The sequence below is a fragment of the Chelonia mydas genome, chromosome 3, assembly GCF_015237465.2.
Source record: "Chelonia mydas isolate rCheMyd1 chromosome 3, rCheMyd1.pri.v2, whole genome shotgun sequence".
Taxonomy (NCBI): Eukaryota; Metazoa; Chordata; order Testudines; family Cheloniidae; genus Chelonia; species Chelonia mydas.
This window is the reverse complement of record NC_057851.1, coordinates 12,870,083-12,890,305: the sequence shown is the minus strand read 5'-3', so window position 1 is coordinate 12,890,305 and position 20,223 is coordinate 12,870,083. Positions and strand designations below refer to the sequence as shown.

Genomic DNA, 20,223 nt, shown 5'->3' with positions numbered 1-20,223 from the left:
TAAATAGTAATTACCTACTTCACAGGGTGGCACAGAGACTTAATGCTAGTAAGGATTGGCTGGGATGATTTAATTGGGGATTGGTCCTGCTTTGAGCAGGGGGTTGGACTAGATGACCTCCTGAGGTCCCTTCCAACCCTGATATTCTATGATTCTATGATTTTGAGAGAAAAGAAATACAATGCATTGTCATGAAAGTTTCAGAAGTGTCAAGGATGCAGCTGGCACAAAGAGTTACCCTCTCGACCCTAAAAGTGCTCTCTTCGAATCAGGTTTCAGGCATTCTGACAGGGCAATGAAGGGAAGTTTACACAGTTGCTGTGTCTGTCAGTGGATGAAGGTCTTAATTTTCAAGAGACACTAATATGGCAACTGAAACACAATTAAATAAAACCTGTCTAAATATACAAATGTGGGGACTGGAGAACTTACTTCACACAAAAGAGACATTACAGCTCACTGTAAGTCCTGATCTTTGAGTTCATTCAGCATGCAGAGTCTACTATCCAAAGGTTTAAGAATCTATTTCCCAATTCAGTGAGAGTCTAACTCCAATTAGAATTAATGGAAGTCACAAACACACATTGAATATGCTTCTTCTGGGCCTTCTGATTAACCTCAAGTGTTACATTAATTTAATATTGGATACCTGTCAGGACATAGACTGGTTCGTCTACACAACGCCATCTCTATTTGTAACTTTTCATAATCTGCAGTTATGATCAGGACTTGTGATTCTGGTGTCAGTCTGACAGCATGTAGAGTTGAACAAAATCCTTGGAGCCAATTCAAATTATTACTACTAAAGAAAATTGATACCTAGGCATGCCCTCAGTTATGTGAATTCTCTTGTGATATTAATAGAATTTTTAAGAACATTTCAAACAGTGTTTTGTTGGTTGAATATAAAGAGGCATAAATAAAACTACAATATGAAAAGACACCAGAGGGCTGCAATACCTGTTGATTAAACCTCAGTGTCTGGCGTACCAGATCTCACTCCTTGCTACTGCAATCTTATGCTAGTTAAAAAGTCAGCCTGTGACATGGAAATCATCTTTGTTACTAGCACAGTTTGGAATGTCAGAGTCCAAACGTGAAATTAAAACCTAGAGTTTCTATTCATTTTCCAAAAATCAGCTAAGTACTTGTGAATTTGTTTTACCTACCTTGGTGCAAATTCATCAATGGTAAGACCAGCTTGGAGTCCAGTTCTGCAGTACTCCAATCCATCAGCTATAGTATAAGCTAATTCCAATATGGCATCAGCTCCTGCCTCCTGCATATGGTACCCACTGATTGAAATGGAATTAAATTTTGGCATGTTCTGTGTCAACAAAAAAGCAATATTGCAGGGAGGGCAGAATCAGATAATTGTCCTATTAGGGCTAGATTCGCAAAGAAACTTAGGCACGATGATGGCGAGTGCTCTAACCACCAGGCTACAGAGCCATTCCCATCCTTGCTCTCTCTTTGGTGCAACCATTCTTTTGTTATTGATCCACAGTGGAACAGCTTCAACATTTGGCTAGGCACTCACCAGAAAGGTGGCAGATCCTGTTCAAATTCCTTTTCCCACTCAGGTGGACTGCGGACTTGAACCAGGGGTCTGCCACATCCCAAGTGAGTATCCTAATGATTGAGCTAAAAATTATGAGGGAGGTCCTACTCCTCCTCACCCATCGCCATTTTATGTAAGTTTGTCTGTAGGGCCCTGACCCGGTAAATGAGTGCTAAGCATGCTTACTGGATCAGGCCCAAAGGCAAAATAGGTTGAGGAATACCTTTGATCTGCTACTTCATCGCTGTGGGGATTACAAATTCAGCTGACTGGCATGGAACAGCATTGGCAAAAGCAGAAACAGGCACCTAGGGAACATTTACTGCAAAACTAAGGTGCTGCACAAGTTTAAGGGCCTACAGGGCTCAGGGATAGCTGAGCAGGGCCTTTGTGAATCCCAGTGGGGACTGATTCTGGGATTTAGGTGGCTGAAGTGGCAAGTTGGTGCCTAAGTTCTTTTATAAATCTAGCCCATAATGTTTAAAGACAACCCCATTCATTGTAAATTACAAATCAAAAGTAAACTTGTTTCTGGCCAAAGTCTTCTACTTAGACATTTATACTCTACTCATCACCTTGATATTCTGCTGCTTTTCCTCCTTAATATAGCCAGTTTGTTTCTACTTTTCTGCCCCAACAGCTAATTAGTTGTTTGAGCTTCAATTATCTCCCACCACGATTACTAAAACCTCATCCTCTGGTCTCCTTGATGGTCACACTGTCCCCCTCAAACCTATCTAAAATGCTACAGCCAAAATAGTCTTCCGCAGCCAACATTAAAACCACTCTTTTTTAATCCCTCCACTGGCTCCCCCTTGTCCTGCATTTCAAAAATATCAAACTTCTGCTTGTATTCAAGACTCTGCAGCACTCTGGCCCAGCCTTCCCTTGTCTCCTACCTTTGTCTTCTTCCATGCTGACCTCTACGCACAAAACAACCTGCCAATCCCCATTTGTCAAGCTTTCTCCAGTGTACCATGCACATCCTTCCTAAATCTCATTTCTTCCTTGCTGTCTACAGACAGCGATTAATATCTAATTTTCCCCAAATGATCAAGATGTACATACCCCATTGCCATATGATCTTATTATTGTAATCCTTATACTTCCCATCCTGCATTGTTTGTTACTAGCTACCCCGGTATCTTTTTCTTTGTTCTGTAAAGCGTCTTGTGCACATTTGGGCACTGCATAAATAATATAACAGAAGCGAATTAAAAGAATACCTTTGATGTGTACTGGAAGATGTCAGCAATGATCCTCATTGATGGTTCTGGAGGGAAAATGTATGTATTTCGAACCATGAACTCCTTGAGTATATCATTCTGGATTGTCCCAGTAAGCTTGGCTTGAGGCACTCCTTGTTCTTCCCCAGTTACGATGAACGTGGCCAAGACAGGAATTACTGCACCATTCATTGTCATGGAAACTGACATTTTCTCTAAAGGAATTCCATCAAAAAGGATCTTGGTGTCTTCCACCGTATCAATGGCAACTCCAGCCATTCCAACATCACCACGGACTCGTGGATTGTCTGAATCATAGCCACGGTGGGTTGCCAGATCAAAGGCAACTGACAATCCTTGCTGTCCAGCTAGGTTCATGAAAACAAACAGTAAAACAGGTTTGCTTTAGGAATTGTAATTAACTTTATTTTATGTAGTCAAGGTCTCAACTGATCCAATTTGTGGTGTCACAGGCTATCTTCAAACTTCTCTGGAGGTCTATTAGTTTCTGTGGAATTTAAACTTTCATTCAAAAAAAGTTTCTAACTCTTACTGTGGTAAAGATAATTCTGTTTTCAATGTGCATCAATGCAGCTCTGAATCTGTGGTCAGAGAATGAAAAAATAGCTTTTAGGGCCAATTGCTGGCACCAAGTAAGGAATAAAAGGCCCAAAACGTAGTGGAGCTGCCACTGGGCAGCAGAAACAAGCTCTGTAGTGGGGCGTCATGTCATGTGTGTTATGTAGGAGGTCAGACTAGATCAGAGGGGGGGCAAACTACGGACCGCGGGCCACATCTGGCCTGTGGGACCCTCCTGCCCCAGTCCCTGAGCTCCTGGCCCAGAAGGCTAGTCCCCAGCCCCTCCCCTGCTGTTCCCCTTCCCCCACAGCCTCAGCTCACTGCGCTGCTGGCGCAATGCTCTAGGCAGCCTGGAAGCGCAGTTGCAGAGCCATGGCCTGACCCGGTGCTCTGGGCGGCGCACCTGTAGCATTGCCAGCCACCGATGCTCCAGGCAGCGTGGTAAGGGGGCAGGGGGTATTGGCTAGAGGGCAGGGCAGTTCAGGGTGGTGGGTAGGGGGCAGGTGTGTGGATAGGGGTCGGGACAGTCAGAGGGGTTGGATGGGAGAGTGGTCCCGGGTGGGCAGTCAGGAATGGGGGGGGGGGGGGGGCTTGGATGGGGCGGCAGGGGACAGAGAGCAGGGGGCAGTGAATGGGGCAGAAGTCCCGGGGGGGGGGTGGCATCAGGGGACAGGGAGGTTAGATGGGGCAGGAGTCCCGGGGGAGCTGTCAGGGGGCAAGAAGCAGGGGGGGAGGGGGGTCTGATAGGAGGCGGGGGCCGGGCCACACCTGGCTGTTTGGGGAGACACAGCCTCCCCTATCCTGCCCTCCATACAATTCTGGAAACCCAATGTGGCCCTCAGGCCAAAAAGTTTGCCAATCCCTGGACTAGATGATGGCAGTGGTCTCCTCTGGCCACAGAATTTATGAATGGGGAATTTAATGGTGTTACAGAGGCAGTATCATGGAGCGGCCAGTATATAAACTGCTATTTGTATCCAGAATCTTACACTCTCCACTTACCAGCTGCTGCTAAAACCCATGAACTGTACTAGTGGCAGTGACGTGGGTATATAACCTCTCCATGTCAAAGCACTAAGGTTAGAAGAGGATTCCTTTTCCTCCTGTACTTGCACTTTGTGTAGGAGATTCAACATTAAGTTCTCATAGAGATATGAACTGCCCCCAATTCATCTAAGGGGGATGTTATCTCTGAAGCATAATGATAGAAATGTGACACTTCTTTCACTGTTGATCATGTCTGCAGAAACATCCAGCAATTCTGGGATTGTGGATAAATAGAGAGTATCATCACTCCACCACCATGCAGTGCAATTATACAGAACTTTTCACTGAGTATTTCCAAATAATTACGCAAGATTAAACATTCCTGTTAGATGGTTAAGCATTAATATACCCACTTACTGAAGAAAATGTATGACATGACAATGGCAGAAACAGGAATACCAAAAACCCTGACTACAAATTCATTTGCCAACCACTAGGTCAGACTCCCACTTAAACACTTGTATAAAAATATATTTGTAATATTCTTGCTCTGTGATAAAACTATGGTTTGAGGACAACATTTACACAAAAAAGCCTTTCTGAAGAACAAGTTGTGAAACATAAATACTCTGTATTTGGAACTTTTTAGTTAATGGGACTTTCACTATTGTTTTGACTGATAAAATTATACTGCCCTTCTCCTCAAAAAAATTTGGGGCTGTATTGCGGGCAAGAAAACAGATGTAGTAGAATGAGCCCAGGTGGCTCATTTCAACAGTGGCTGAATTACTTCTGACATCCAGACTGTTATAACAGTATATTATTTCATTGTATAGAAGAGATTCCTTAGGAAATTTAACACTTTGAAGAAATATTGGGAAATCTGCTCTCAAAAACCTGAAAATGTCATCTCTGGGAAACTGGGTTGCCTACTATGCTCTGACCTAAGCCGCCGCATATTCCTAAAGTGTAAATTAGGGATGTAAAACATTAACCGGTAAGCATTAGTTTTACCGGTTAACCGCCTTAACCGTTAGCCCCAGCCATATCGGCTAACCGTTTAAACAAAAAACTTTTTAATTGTTTAAACGGTTAACTTTTAAAACGGTATTTACATCCCTAATGTAAATATATTTAAAATGCACAGTATAGTAGTTAAATTTAGAGTGCCAGGATGAATGAATATTAAAAGTTTAACTAAAACTGACAAAAAAAAATTAGCAGGTTTTCCACAGCAAATTTGTCCCTTATAGGGCTATGACACAAGACTAAATTGTTCCAGGATCTCTGCACTATCTTTGCTAGGCTGAACCTGGAACGCAGCCCGGCTGCTGCCTTTATGCAGGCAGAGATAGAAAGGTTAATATTAGCTTTACCCTTGATGTTGTCCTTGTAGAACTTGTTGCTCTCCTCCACTGTGCTGAAACCAGCATATTGGCGGATAGTCCATGGCCTGTAAGTATACATAGTGGGATAGGGTCCCCGAGTGAAAGGCTTCACTCCTGGCAGCTCCTCAGGAACGTTTTCTGTGTCCCTTCTGGAGTATAAAGGCTTGATGGCAATTCCTTCTGGGGTGTGCCATATCAATTCCTCTGGATTTTTGCCCTTCAGCTGCTTTTTAGCCATAGCAGCCCACTCTGGATGCAGAGGTTGCCGGTGCAGGGAGCGCCACATGATCTTGGAGTGGTGTGGCCAGAGGCGCAGAAGCCCATCCTTGGCCCTCAACATGTCTTGCTGCGTGGGCCACCGATGTGAGAAGAGCTGAGGAAACTGAAAGTATATAAATAAATACTGTGCATTGCCATATTGTCTTTCATGGGAAGAGCTCAGGTGGGGGGAAGCTGAGTCACACAGCAGTTAAGTGGGTTGCCTAAATTCCAACAGCGAGTCACGGCCAGAAACAAAGGATGGAAACCCCTCCCCGGCTTTAACCACTGGCAAAGGAACACTCGACCTCAGAACAACTATGAAGGGAGTAAAACGAACGCCCCCCAGCCCCGAAACCAGCAGGAGGGAATGCAGTAAAGACAAGCGCAGAGCCCGGCCCTTCGGAAGGGAAATCCGGCGCGCAGCTGCAGGTCCCGCAGCAGCCGGCAGCAGTGCGGAAAAGGCGCGGGGGGGTGACAGGCCTGACGGCGGATCCCAAAGCGAACAGCAGCCGGCCGGGCGGGGCCGTGGCAGACAGGGCTGGGGTGCGTTAGCGGGCGTGGGGCAGGCGCAGCTGGGGAGGGGGCTCCCGGGATTAAAGCGAAGGGCCCCGCGAGCAGCCCGGGGGGGCTGACAACAGCCGTGGGGAGGTCGCGGGGTGTTATGCAGCGGCCGGGGGCCCACAAGAGGCTGCCAAGCCGCCGCGGCGGAAGGAAAGGGGGGTGGGGGAGGGGATTTAACGGCCAGTGCCCGCTCCCCGGTGGCGTCACGGTCGGGACATGCCCTTACCCCCAACCCCCGTCCTGCTCCTGCTGCCCGTCAGCCCCAAACCCAAACCACCCCGAGTGCGCAGGCGCGCTGGCTTGGCTTCGCTGTGCGCATGCGCGCAACAGCGCGGGAACGCTGTTTCTAACGGCTCGGCGGCGTTCCGCCGGGCACCTGGTCTGGTTCTGGGGTCGTTGAGGAGGACTGGTGAGTCTCGGAGGGGCCGTGACGGGCCGCGCGATGGGACTTTTTTTTCGGGGGGGGGGGTTGGTCAACGCGACAGCATCAGGTAGCCATGAGGTGAGAAGGAGCGTTAAGGTGGCCGAGACTACATCTCCCGGCATGCAGTGTGCCCACTGGAGTAAGCGTTCTATGACCAGGGGTGGCGATGCATGCCGGGGGATGTAGTCTCTTTCATAACCTCAGGGATTCCCCCTTCCAGTCATAAACCGTATGTTTATGGCCATATCTCTCTCAGCCCACCCAAAGGGGGCCCCAATTACTCAGATTAGTCCTACCTACTGTCACGACAGTCCCTTGCCAGGAGACCCAGCCCGGTGACCTTCTCCCAGGCCATGACTGTCACCGCTGCAGGAACATAATCTCTATGTCATGACAGTAGCTGCTGCGAAAAAGTGCAGTGACATGATCTCTGTGAAGTCATGAGAGTCCCCCCTGCAAGGATCTCATTGTCCATCATGTCACGACAGTCACTGCCCCAAGACTCAGCATCATGACATTGCCTCCCATGTCACGACGGTTGCGGCCAGAAGCCTTGGCAAAGTGGCATCAGCCCCTGTGCCACAGTAGGAGCCGCCTAGGAGAAGCGGTGTGAGGAGGATGTAATGTAAATAGTCTTTGTAACATGCATGACATTGGTGTTTATGATCACATAACAAACAAATGTTGGCTAATGGGTCTGGGGAGTAATGGGGGCAAGGGTGTCTGTGGGCACATGTAGAATATGCAATGGCTTCTACATTAGGCAGCAACTGGAGACATTTACCAAGGGAGCGATGCACTCAAATACACAAAAGGTTATGCTGTATTCAACATAGACTTCCTGTTCAATAGATGTGTGTTTTGCACTTCTTTATAGATTATAAATCTCTGTCTCTGTTGACCTCTACTTCTCTCCCCACTGCTTTAAAGGTCATGAAACATCACTGTGCTCGTCCCCCTAAGGCAGGGAAGTCTGTCAGAGAAGGAGCGGCACAAAAGAGGAGCAAGTCACAGCAGCACCCAGAACCTTCCAGCAAAAAAGCAGATGGAGGACAAAAACGGGGACAAGAGAAAGAGGTCATTACATTTCAGACTAATCAGCCCAAAGAAATTAAATTATTCAAGTGGGAAGAGAGAATATGCCATCCTTCTACTAATGTGTGTGTGTGGAGGAGAGCTTTTCTTTGAATATTTGCTTAACTTGAGCAAATATCCACTCTGTTCAAGATAAGCATGCACCTCTTCTCTCTGCAACACACAGACTGACTGGAAAAGACATGAAAAAATCCTCAGGGCCTGGAGGAAGTAGCTGTCTGAATTTTATGTGATTGGCCAGGAGGGGGAAGTGTAGTCCCATAGCTTAACAAAACAGAACTGGCCATTCATCTATTAAAGGGATGTATTCTAGAACTGATTAGTGACTACGTCAGGGGTGGCCAACCTGTGGCTCCAAAGCCGCCTGCAGCTCTTCAGAGGTTAATATGCGGCTCCTTACCTAGGCACTGATTCCGGAGCTGGAACTAGAGATGCTAACTTTCCAGTGTGTTGGAGGACGCTCACTGCTCAACCCCCTGCTCTGCCCCAAGCCCTGCCCCCACTCCACCCCTTCCCCCAAGGCCCCTGCCCCTTACCCTGAGCCTGCCATGCCTTCACTCCTTCCCCCTCCCCCCCCCCCCAGCCTCCTGTGCACGTGAAACAGCTGATTGCGGTGGGCGGGGGGGGGGGGAGTAGGCGCTGATTGTTGGGGGCTGCCGGCAGGCACTGGGGAGTAGATGGGGGGCTGCTGATGTATTATTGTGACTCTTTGGCAATGTACATTGGTAAATTCTGGCTCCTTCTCAGGCCCAGGTTGGCCATCCCTGGAGTAGGTGATTAGAGCAATAAAATCTTAGCTCAGTAATTTCTTGGAGAAAGTGGATCACTTCTGGCTCATGGTCTTCAGGGTACAAGATTGACACAGACAGCTTTCTATCTGAAAGATGTTCCTTGTCACAATCAGCCTTATGAGCATCACGGTCCCAAAAAGCTGTTGAAAAGAGATTAGGAGAAATAAGCCCCTACATTTTCTCATCCGCAGACTTGCTTCTGTAATGTGAGAGTTAAAGAGGTCTGGTTATAAGTTGCTTCCTCCTGTTTAAGACTGAAAGAGGCCTGCAGAACTTGTGAGAGATGTGCTCTTATTTGAGAATGTGTGCTCCATGGCTATGGCTGCACAAACCAGAAAACAAGCCTTTACTACAGGAGAGGCGACCAGTGGCAAAAGGCCATTGTCATGTAAGCAAATGCCTCCACAGCCCTTACTACAAAGTGGTTCCTTGGTAGCAAGTGGATGGTCCCATACACCAGAAAACATTTACAGGCAGTCCTCGGACTTACGACACAATTGGTTCCTGAAAATTGTGTCGTCAGTCGAAGCGTCATAACTCGGAACTGCAATCCACTCCATTGTGGAACCGAGCATCGTAAAGTCGAAACCACTTGCCATAAGTCAATCAGGGTGTCACTTCAGAAGCATCGTAAGTGCCGTTCATCGTAAGTCAAACGTCATAAAGTCGAAGATTGCCTGGACACCTTTCTTTCTCTGGTGTAAATTTTCCTTTTTACCAGGTCACACAGCCAGCCAAGAAGAGAGAGAAGCGACAGAGGGAGCAGTCCCCAGAAGGTACAAATTTCCTTATTTTCTGTACATGTCTGTATCTCATCAATATTTTAGTGCTTCTCCCATAAATCCATACTCTGAAGCAACACTGAGAACAGGAAATAACTCATAAGTTTTATCAAAATAGGATTACAAATAGGCCTTTTTTTTTTTCTGTGCCTGACAAAAAATAAATTAGCCTCTGTATAATCTTAGCCAAGATGCATTTCTAGTTCTTATTAAAATATATTATTTTACTTCCAAATAGTATGTTTCTTTTCTGTTGCGTGCTTGTGGTGGGGCCTGTGTGTGTCTATCAGGACCACAAGGGTCCTCATTTTAACTTGCTCCTGATCCCTTGATGGCTACTGGATTATTGTGTACATGGTACTTAATATACAAAGAAGTAGACAAGGTCCCTGCCCTCATGAGTAGGTCTCCATGTCTGTCACACAGGTTGCAGAAGTCATGGATTCTGTGACTTTCTGCAATCTCCATCACTTCTGCAGGTGCCAGTGTGACTGGCCCCAGGGCTACCTGCTCAGGTGGCCCTGGGACAGCGACACCACCCACTGCTTGAGCGGCCCCGGGGACAGCTACATCAGCCACTGCTCCAGCGGCCGTGGCCCCCGGGCAGGTGGCCAGCTGGAGCAACTGCAGTCCGCAGCCCTAGGCAGCGGTCCCTGGCCACCGGAGCATCCACGTTCCATGGCCTCCGGCACTTGGAGCCACTGGCCCCAGGTACCCCCTCCCCACAAGTAGCACTCTTCCCCTGCTCTCCCCTCCCCCCAATATCTAGTCACCGGTATTTTTAGTATATGTCATGGACAGGTCACGGGCAGTAAATTTTTGTTTATTGCCCGTGACTTGTCCATTACTTTTACTAAAAATACCTGTGAATAAATTGTAGCCTTACTCATGAGTTTACCATCTAAATCTATTCTTTTTAGAACCTTTAAAACGGCTCCTTAATCAGTCTGGAGAAGTCACTGCTAAGTGACAGAAAACATTCCCTTCTCCTTCTCAAATAGAACATGCCATTTCTGCAGCACTTCCAACCTCTGCTGCATCCATCAGTTTAGAAATCAGGGCTGGAAATCAAACCTGAGTCAGTCATATATTAGTGCCTAATGTCACTAGCTCAAGTGTCACTGGGGAGGGGGATGTGTTATGGACCAGTAGCAAAAATAGCTTCTTAGGGGCTTACTTCTCAATCCTTTCACCAGTTTTATCAATTATGTTGGGAGGAAATCATAATAGAATGGAAGCTTCTTAGGGCAGGGACCACATATCTTCTGTGTGTTTTACATCACCAAACATACTGTCAGTGCTTTAGAAATAACTACTACTGACAGTGTGGACAGGTCTGAGATGCTGTTTCTTTGGGGCAGAAAATCTGCTCTTGAGTTGATAGCTCAGTCATTTGGGGGTCAGACAAGTAACTGATTTACCATTAAGTTTTCTATCCAAGTCTGATAGGTCACATCTTGACTGTTTCTCCTTCTCTCTGTCTTTCTGATACCAACAGAAACAGGTTCTTGGGGCACAAAAAAGGTGAAGTTGGCCCCTGGCAAAACAGCAGCATGGCAGCCACTCCCAGCCAGTAGCATCGACCACCTGGGAGGCATGATGGATTCAGTAATATTGCAAGTATCAAGCACCACCGCATCTCATCCCTCAGCCAAGGCTTCAACCACATAAGACCAGGAATCTCATTGTTTCCTCAACTAATTAGGAGGCTTAATGTAATAGCTAGTAAAAAAATCATTCTGAAAGTGTCCGAGCAACTAATCAGTTCTTGAGGATTCAAAACACTATAGCACATGACACCAGGTCCATCTGGTACTGGAACTCTTCATTTAGAAAGCATGAGATGAGATTTGGAAGGCGTTCTCAGCCTGGGGTAGAAAGAGGCCTTGAGACATTTAATAGATAGTGGAAAAATAGACATACCCAGGTAAACTGACAGCATAACCGGCTATATTTGCAGTTCAGCAATATTATTTCATGGAAGCTCTGCTAGACAGTCATGTCTTGTGTGACATTGCTGATCATATAATTCCATTCCAGGAAGTTCCATATATATATATAGGTTCTGTGGGAGAAATTAACATTTTGCTTTTTCCTTCTAGATCCATTCTAAGTAAATCAATACAAGAAAAAGATGACATTCAAAAGCACCTCAACCTCCTGAAGGAAAGGTAATGAGTGGTATGGAGAAGAGACCTAAGGGCTCTCAGTGACTTTGTAATGTATACCTAGAAATGTTCCTTCACTCCCGGGAGCTGTCACCTTCAGGAAATCTATCAGAGGGAAGCTGCTGTATGATCAAGAAAGGGAAATCTCAAGAGCATATTTGCTGAAGTGGATGAACAAGATTTGTTCAAAGTGGCAGAGCCTGCCTTTAACCACCTTATATAGGCAACAGGCACTCAGACAGCATTCCTGAGAGCTGCTGGAATGAACTGTGTGCTCTAGAACTGTATTAGAAAGTGAGATATTGAATTTGGCAATTCAGAGCCACCATCATTTTGTGACATCAGCGGTTTAAAAAAACCAAAACCCCTCGCTCAGGTTATTAAGAGCTGTGACCATTAATAGCATGCGTGGAGAAGGGTAATCTTGTGTTGGGCATAAAGTGCAGCCTTCTTGTACTTCATTGCTCAGATAGCCAGTTATACTGTGAAAGATTTGTCTTCCTTTGAAGTGGCGATTACTGGCTACTGCCAGAGGCCAATACCAGACTTGATGGACCAACCTGAGACACCATCACCTGATTTCTGGAGGTGCTGAGTGCTCGCAGCTCTGATTAACTTCAGGGGGAGTTGTGGGAGCTCAGCATTTCTGAACATCAGACCAAGCTATTTCACACTGGACATCCAAAAATCAAGGCACCTCCAAAATTAATGGCCACTTCTGAAAACAGGTATAAAGCTCTTGCTCTGACATGTCTATGTAGTATCTTTAACAAAGGCACAGGACACTGTATAAAGTTACTCAAATGAATGGGTCCAAATTGGGAAACAGGAAGTGCTGCACATAAGCATTTAGTTAGTTTTATTTTAAATGGTGAAACCATCAGAACAGCGCAGATAGTACTTAGAAGTAAGTTTCATATCCAGGAGCGTAGCCACAACATAACCCTAGCTCCTAGTACCTTTATATTATATCAAGAACAATTAAATAGGATATTGATTCTGACCTCCAGTAACTGACAGGGGTTATAATGTTTGTCTTAAATCCAAGGCTATTTAGTTATTTGCAAGTTAATGTTGTATTTACTGAGACGCAATGTAAATATTTTATGATGGGAATAATTTATTGACATAGGTCAATGCTTGTAAGAATATGGGCTGTAGCACTGGGTATGAGTTCCATCCTGAACTTTTATAATTAGACATTACTGCAGTAAAGACTTACGATAATCCAGCCTTAAAAAGATAAGGACATTTTATGAGCAATTCCAGCTCCTTCTCCTCTCTCTTCCCCCTTCTCCCCCCTCAAAAAAAGAGTCTTGGCTTTAGTAGATGGTAAGAAGATGACTGAGCAAAGGTACAAAGAATTAGCAAAACTAAAGGATGAACCATTACGAATACTTGTTTTAAGCATCAGAATCCTCAGTGAAAAATCAATTCACGTGTCAAAACTGATCTTCAGTGGTTTAAATAATTAGAGCCCTGCGCAGATACAAAAATTTCCATTCACACCCGATCAGCATCCGCAATAATTAGCTTGTATCCGATCCGCACTCCACCTTTTATATGTATCTGCATCAGCGCCCTATCTCACTGAGAGCCCTGCACGGATACAAACATTTGGATCCGCATCCAATCTGCAAAGATGGTAAACACCACAACTGCATCCATGGATATAAAGCGGATATCCACAAATTTGCAGGGTTCTATAAATAATAACACTAAGCACTTCCACAGCACTTCACAAAAATTAATTAATCTTAAAGACCTGAGAATAGTACTAACCTACTTAACCTTATGGATGCCAAACTGAGCCAGAAGGATTAAGTGAGACCACAGCAGACAACACCGTCATAGCCAAGATAAGACTTCTAGAGTTGCTGGCTCCTAGTTCTGTGCTCAGGCATCTAAACCCACACCACTCTTGAAAGAGAATTTCAGCCCACTCTCCCTTTTTTCTTTCTTAAACACTTTGGGCCCTTTACTTGAGTGAGAGCAGCTCTGGGATTGGTATGTGATGAACATGTCGTCTCCCTATACAGGTCTTTAGTGGGTTACCTTATTTTAAGGAACAAACACGTGATGCTTTTTTATATATATATAAAATCAAGGCTTCTGAGACGTTACAGGACCCTGAAGGTGCCTGTTGGCAAGCTAAGCAACCTGAAAAATGTGCCGAGTCTTAAGGTGGCAGAGAAACAGAATCTCTCATTCAATGAAGAGGCTATGGCACTACTGCAGGTAAGGGAGACATGGGGGCAAAGGGGGTATGGGATAGGAATAAAAAAAGTATAAATCCTTGTTCTGCTCCCCAATAGATTCTAGCCTTTCAATGGAAGGACCATTTACTCTAGGGGTGGGAGGGGAACTTCAGGTGTGCATGTTCTCTCATTCCTGAGCTTCACTTCACACTGCTGCATTGAAGGATCCCAACTGTGCACTGGAGAGACTACAGTCTCCTGGGATGAGGAGGAAATTCAGTCCAGGTTCACTCAATCCTGGTCTTATTCACCTCTTTTATCAGGCACTTTGTTTAAAAAAAAATTTCTGATGTGCATCACAGTACAAAGGGGAACAAAGACGACCCAGGGAATTCTAGGCCAGTCAGCCTAACTTCCGTACCTGGAAAGATACGGAAACAAATTATTAAACAGTCAGTTTGTAGGCATCTAGACGATAATATGGTTATAAAGAATAGCCAGCATGGATTTGTAAAGAACAAATCATGCTAAATCAACCTAATTTCCTTTTTTGAGAGGGTTACTAGTAGATGGGACCTGGAGTAGTGGGTAGGGTTAGGTCCCCCCATCAGCCACTCGGGAAGTGGCCTTAGCCCCCAAGAAGGGGATAAGACTCAGAACTAAGTATCTTCACCTCATCTCTGGGCCTGTTTAAATTATAGCTTGGAGGACATGGCTTTCACTGCTCCTTTTTCTGTGGTGGGGTATGGTTAGGATCATAAGGCCTCCAGCAGGGAGCCTCAAAGGGCCTGATATACCCCATCACAGAGTGTTGTTTGCAAGACATGGGAGGTAGTTGTCCTGCTCAACTCAGCACTAGTGAGGGCTCAGTTGGAGTACTGTGTCCAGTTGTGGGTGCCACACTTCAGGAAATATGTGGACAAACTGGGGACAGTTCAGAGCAAAAATGATAAAAGGTTTAGAAAACCTGACCTATCGGGAAAGGTTAAAATAACTGGATGTGATTAGTTTTGAGAAAAGAAGGCTGACAGGAGGACATAAGTCTTCAAATATGTTAACGGCTGTTTTGAAGAGGATAGTGATCAGTTGTTCTCCATGTCCACTGAAGATAGAACAAGAATAATTGGTTTAATCTGCAGCAAGGGAGATTTAAGTTAGCTATTAAGAAAGACTTTCTAACTAAGTGTAGTTAAGCACTAGAATAGACTTCCAACAGAAGGTTTGGAATCCCCATCATTGGAGGTTTTTAAGAACAAGTTGGACACACATCTGTCAGGGATGGTCTAGGCGTACTTGGTCTTGCCTCAGCACAGGGGATGGACTGAATGACCTCCTTTCCAGCCCTACATTTCTGTGGTTAGGTAGTAATATTTGAGCAGATCTCTGATGTGCAGTTCCCCTTGTTATGGTAGTTTGGGATAACGCAAACTACCAAGTAACCACATTGCCTGTTTCTTGCTGGAGCGGGGGTGTAAATTTGGCACATAATTGGATTCTGTGGTGGTGATCACTAATCTAACTGATTAGTAACCCAGATCCCTCATTCTTTCAAGGTCTTCACACAAGCATTCTATTAGACAGTGAGATTTCATGCTGTGGTTACTCTGGAGGCTGAGATGCAGTGGACGGTGTAATGAGGAGGTGACAGAATTTATAGTGTGTTGTATAGTGTCGCCCCTCTCCCCGTGAAACTCCATAGTGGTGGTGAGTAAGATGGCACAAATGACCACTATGACTCAAACTGGTGACCTTAAAACCTGTTCCTGCTTCCTCTTTGTTTCTTAGACTAAGTCGTAAAATGGCTGTGGATTATCATTCCATATTCTAATGCTACAGGGAACAATCTATATCCAATTTGACACTTCCACAGATAAGCAAATCACTGTCTTTAGCTCATTTGCCACAGAGCAGGAAGGAGGCAGGGCTCTGTGCTTGATGGAAAGTTAATCAGGAAGTGCTGTGTAAGGCCACCTACCATGAAGAATCATTGTGTTCAGTTTTAAAACAAAATCCCACCAAACTTGCTGGCAGACGAGGAAGTACTGAAGATGCTGAAACAATATTTTGTTATTCACGTCTTGTTTCTATTGGATTTCTGCCTCCGCTGTTCTTGCCTGTGGGTAGCAGGGAACAAGAGGCATCCTTTCTTATGTTATGGAAGAAATCCAATATGGCATGTTCTGGGAAGGACAAGAAAAATTACAGCGTAAGCAGGTGACAGTCCATGCCTGTGCCTCTCACACTTCATCTGCTTCAAACTTCCCCTTTCCAGGGTTTTGTTCTTATGGTTTACTTAAGTGGCAACATCAAACATAACCCTGAGCTGGCTGTTCAGAGGGATTTTCCCCTTTGAGTGTCTTTTGGAGGCAGAAATAACCTTCTGAATTGGAGAGAATAGGAGCCACCTGGTCTGTCATTGAGTCAGTAAAAGAACTCAACATCTCTGCGTAGAACCTGACATTCTATTACATAAATATTATTTAAAATATCATTTTCAACTTCTCAGAGCATTTGTCTTCCTCTCTGATTCCCCTGCAAGAGTTCATGTAGATGCATAAGGTGGTTGTCATCATGGTATTTTAACAGGAGCTTATCTGGCTTATTTGGCTCATCTAGTCAAGCTGTGTCTAACAGAAGAGCAGCTGTGGGGTTGGGAGAAGGTGGGACTGGATTCTTAATTCCATGCTAGAACTGAATCCAAGCTTCTTGTTCACAGACAAAGATCAATGACCAAGTCGTAATAGAGCTCTTTCATTGCTTCATACAAATGCTGTCAGGTGGTAGAAGAGACTTCAGTCCTTTAATTCTGTTGATTTCGTGTTCTTTCTTGAGCATCCGTGTTTGTCAGGGAAGTTAAAGATGGGACAGTTTGGGTGGGACTCTAGCACAATGTTTTGCATATAAACAGTTTTAAATGTATTTGTTCTATTCTTTCCATTTTAACCCAGGAAGAAATAACAACAGCTGTGCAGACTGCTGAGAACACAGATGAGAATATTCAGAGCCTGCAGGACAAAATCCAGACTCTCAGGAACCGGTTGGAGGAAGCTGAGGACAAGGCTAAGAAGGTATCTTATAACAAGATTTGCTGCATTGATCCCAGGAGGGCATATTTCTGGAACCAACCAGTACATGATCCGTCAGCAGAGGGCCTTGTGTAGGAGAGACACACCTGGGATTAGGAGTGTGCATTTTCAAGGATTTCTAAACATCAGGGATTTCTGTCTTTCAGGACTAAGAAAGTAGGAGGATGGTGGCACATAAAGAATCTGTTTGCATCTGTGATCACATTTTATTTTTCTTGCTTCTCTAGGTGTTCCAGAAAAATGGTACAGGAGTCCTCAGCCTTCCAGAACTCCCAAAGCACAGTCTGACAGCACCCACGCTGCAGGTGAGCAGGGACAGGGCACCACATTTTCAGAGACCTCCCAGCCAATGAGGAGGAGACAACAGAAACCACACTGCCCTTTCTACCGGGAATTGTTAGCATTTCCCCTCTCCTGGGCAGAGCAATGTGTTTGCGTTTGAATAGTCTGTAAAATACTCTGAATAACAAATGTCTGCCTATCCCTGATCCCAGAGAGGTTTTTTAAATGGTCCCTTGTGAGATATTTCCATCCAAGTGTTAAGGATCACTACCCTCATGTCACCTTGTAGACAGTTGGGACTGCACTGGAAATAAAGTCTTATTGGATGGAATTTCTCCTGGACTCTTAATGGCTTGTCTACACATAGCAGCAATGGGCAACGGGTGGGGGGGGGAGGAAGAGAGGGAGGTGTGTGATTTCTAAAACGCACTCTCATAGTGCGCAGTGTTGCTCCCTGTAGACATGCCCTAAGTGAAATGGATAGGTCTTGTATTTCTCTCACCCATTCTCCATTTTCCTTCCTTTCTTCCTTCTCCAGGAGGAGATTCTGAAAATCCAAGACCAGAAAGGTATTCTGAAGGACCTAAGCACCATCCAGCACTCAGCTGAGATGAAGAACATGTTGACCCTCCTTGAACAGGCCTATGAGAAGGTGGACTCCCTTTGAGGAATGCATACACAAAGTTATGCTGAGGCAGGCTTTATTTCATGGTCCAGCAGGTGTTGATCCTGTGACAATTTTTTTTGCTTCTAAAGACTTGCCTTCTGCAATCACCAAGTGTCTATTAGTCAATCTTTTATCAGCCAGGTGTTGGCACAATATATTGATTGTTGCCTAGTGGGACATTAGTGACATGCTGCTTTTTCACTTGCGTAAAAACCAGACATGTAGAACCTAGCTCATCCACAGAAGGACCACTTTTAAATAGTGTATATATTGTCTGTTAATAAACTGGGTTATGGCTGATATTTTCCATTTTCAAACATTTTTTGTGGTTCAGAGAACTGACTGACTAGAGGGAGATTCCACTAGCTCTGATATTGCATTGAAAGGTCTGGGTTTCTTTTCTTGTCTTTTGGAAGACTAGGATTGTTTCATTATTAGGTCTGTCATATCAGAGATATGAATTTAGTACCTCTATGGACTCAACATTCACTCTAAAGAGAAAATAAAATCCTATTTGAAGTTGAATGATGTAATAGATATTTTATTTAAAGAATAGTTACTAAGCCACAATAAATACTCCTTTTTTCAAGCAAAATTAGGTCTGTCTTTAAATGTAAATCAAAACACCTATGTGGGAACCTGAAGTTAAAGGATCAACATTTCATTTGATCAGCTGGACAGTATTCCTTACACTCTTAGTCCACGGCATAACAAAGGCACTTGCATCTGGTTCAGTAGGGCCTAGGTTTATCCTGGGAAATGGGCAGGGATAAGAAAAGTTTATGGTGCAAGTCTCAGAGTTCTGTACTCACCTCTTATTTCATTAATTCCCAGGAAACCTTTAGTTTTGGAAAAGGAAAACAAACTAAAATGTGCATTTCCTTCCAGGCTCTGACCTCTCTTGTATGCATTTGTTAATGTCTTAACTTTTCCTGTGCTACTTACATATCTGGGGTTCCAAATGAGGAGTTTCTAGGTATGATGCTGATGATCTCCCATACGTGGCTTAAAACTTACAGCGTGTTGCTGCCTTCCCCTCTCTCCAGCCCGAGGGGTAAAGAATTCCACCCCCAGCAGTTTTTCCAATTTGAAAGGGTACAGCCTCCCTATTGGTTCCCCTGGTCAGGTGCCAACTCAGGTTAAGCTTCTCTTAACCCTTTACAGTTAAGGCAATTAGGGTACATCTGCTAAGGAGGATTCTATAGCTACTAACTGGCAGGGTGTCCATAAAAGGGAGCTACCCCCCTCATTTATCACAATGACAAAGTGCCTCTCCATTTTGTCTTCAGCTGGCTTAAAGATGTCCTCTCCACCCCCAAAGAATTGCCTGAAAGAAACTGGAACAAAGGACAGTAACTACAGGGGTGTAAGTGATTGCTGGACCCAGACTAGGAAGGGTCCAGTCTGTGAAAGAAGCTTATGGAACATCTCTGTAATCAGTTTCTTAAATGTATTAGGCTTAGATTAGCATGTTTTACTGTGGTTACTTGCTTTGTTCTGTCTGTCATTACTTGGAACCACTTAAATCCTACTTGTTATACTTTTGTTTGTTAATCCAGAGTAAGTAATACCTGGGGAGCAAACAGCTGTGCATACCTCTCTGTGATATAGAGGGTAGACAATCTGAGTTTACCCTTTATAAGCTTTATAGAGTAAAATGGATTTATTTGGGGTTTGGATCCCATTGGGACCTGGATGTCTGGGGTCTAGAGACAGGAGCACGTCTTGAGCTGTTTTCAGTTAAGTCTACAGGTTTGGGGCACATGGTTCAGACCTTGGGTCTGTGTTGGAGCAGACTGGCTGTCTGGCTCAAGGCAGGGTTCTGGAGGCCCAAACTGGCAGAAAAAACTGGCTCAGAGGTAGTCTCAGTACATCAGGTGACCATCCCTGTGACCCAACCTGTCAGTGGTGTAGTCAAGCAGGATCTGTGCACAGCTGATTGCTTTGAGACATTGGTAGTGATTTTAAGTGTGGTGGCTAGAGAACAGACCAAGTGGTTACTAGTTTGTTTTCTGTTTTGATTCGGGTAAAGGACATTAGCACAAGAAAGCAGGAAAATGACTACCAGTGAGGCAGCTACAAAACAAGAGCTGGCCAGATTGAAAGCAGAAGAGAAGGCAAAGGACTGTGAGTTTCAAATGAAGATCAAAGAAGCAGAGGCAGCCAG

General features: G+C 44.8%; 2 protein-coding genes across 4 annotated transcripts in view; one reads left to right on the top strand and one right to left on the bottom strand.

Moving 5' to 3' along the window:
* MMUT (methylmalonyl-CoA mutase) overlaps positions 1-6,081 on the bottom strand; it is a 36,587-nt gene extending 30,506 nt beyond the window's left edge. For both annotated transcript variants that reach the window (XM_037893895.2, XM_043542133.1), the window contains exons 1-3: positions 5,730-6,081; positions 2,788-3,155; positions 1,170-1,327 (exon numbers count right to left, since the gene is read on the bottom strand). In XM_037893895.2, coding sequence (XP_037749823.1) covers positions 1,170-1,327; positions 2,788-3,155; positions 5,730-6,081 — 878 coding nt within the window. The remainder of the gene's footprint in view (positions 1-1,169; positions 1,328-2,787; positions 3,156-5,729) is intronic.
* A 329-nt stretch (positions 6,082-6,410) lies between these two features.
* On the top strand, positions 6,411-18,584 carry CENPQ (centromere protein Q). Of its 2 annotated transcripts, none has more exons than XM_043542134.1 (9): positions 6,411-6,545; positions 7,918-8,064; positions 9,595-9,649; positions 11,154-11,271; positions 11,758-11,826; positions 13,932-14,061; positions 16,970-17,089; positions 17,335-17,412; positions 17,928-18,584. In XM_043542134.1, exons 2-9 carry the CDS (start codon positions 7,921-7,923, stop codon positions 18,054-18,056), a joined length of 843 nt encoding a protein of 280 aa, XP_043398069.1. In that variant the 5' UTR covers positions 6,411-6,545; positions 7,918-7,920; the 3' UTR covers positions 18,057-18,584. The 2 variants fall into 2 exon arrangements, with proteins under 2 accessions (XP_043398069.1, XP_037749827.1); XM_037893899.2 differs by lacking the exon at positions 6,411-6,545 and adding an exon at positions 6,825-6,972.
* The last annotated feature ends 1,639 nt before the right edge of the window (positions 18,585-20,223 follow it).

What these genes read in the sequence shown, in the direction of transcription:
- CENPQ (XM_043542134.1), top strand. Translation starts at nt 7,921, where the DNA reads ATGAAACATCACTGTGCTCGTCCCCCTAAGGCAGGGAAGTCTGTCAGA. An exon ending in AACGGGGACAAGAGAAAGAG is followed by an intron (nt 8,065 to 9,594) that starts GTCATTACATTT and finishes CCTTTTTACCAG; the next exon opens with GTCACACAGCCAGCCAAGAA. An exon ending in ATGATGGATTCAGTAATATT is followed by an intron (nt 11,272 to 11,757) that starts GCAAGTATCAAG and finishes TTTTCCTTCTAG; the next exon opens with ATCCATTCTAAGTAAATCAA.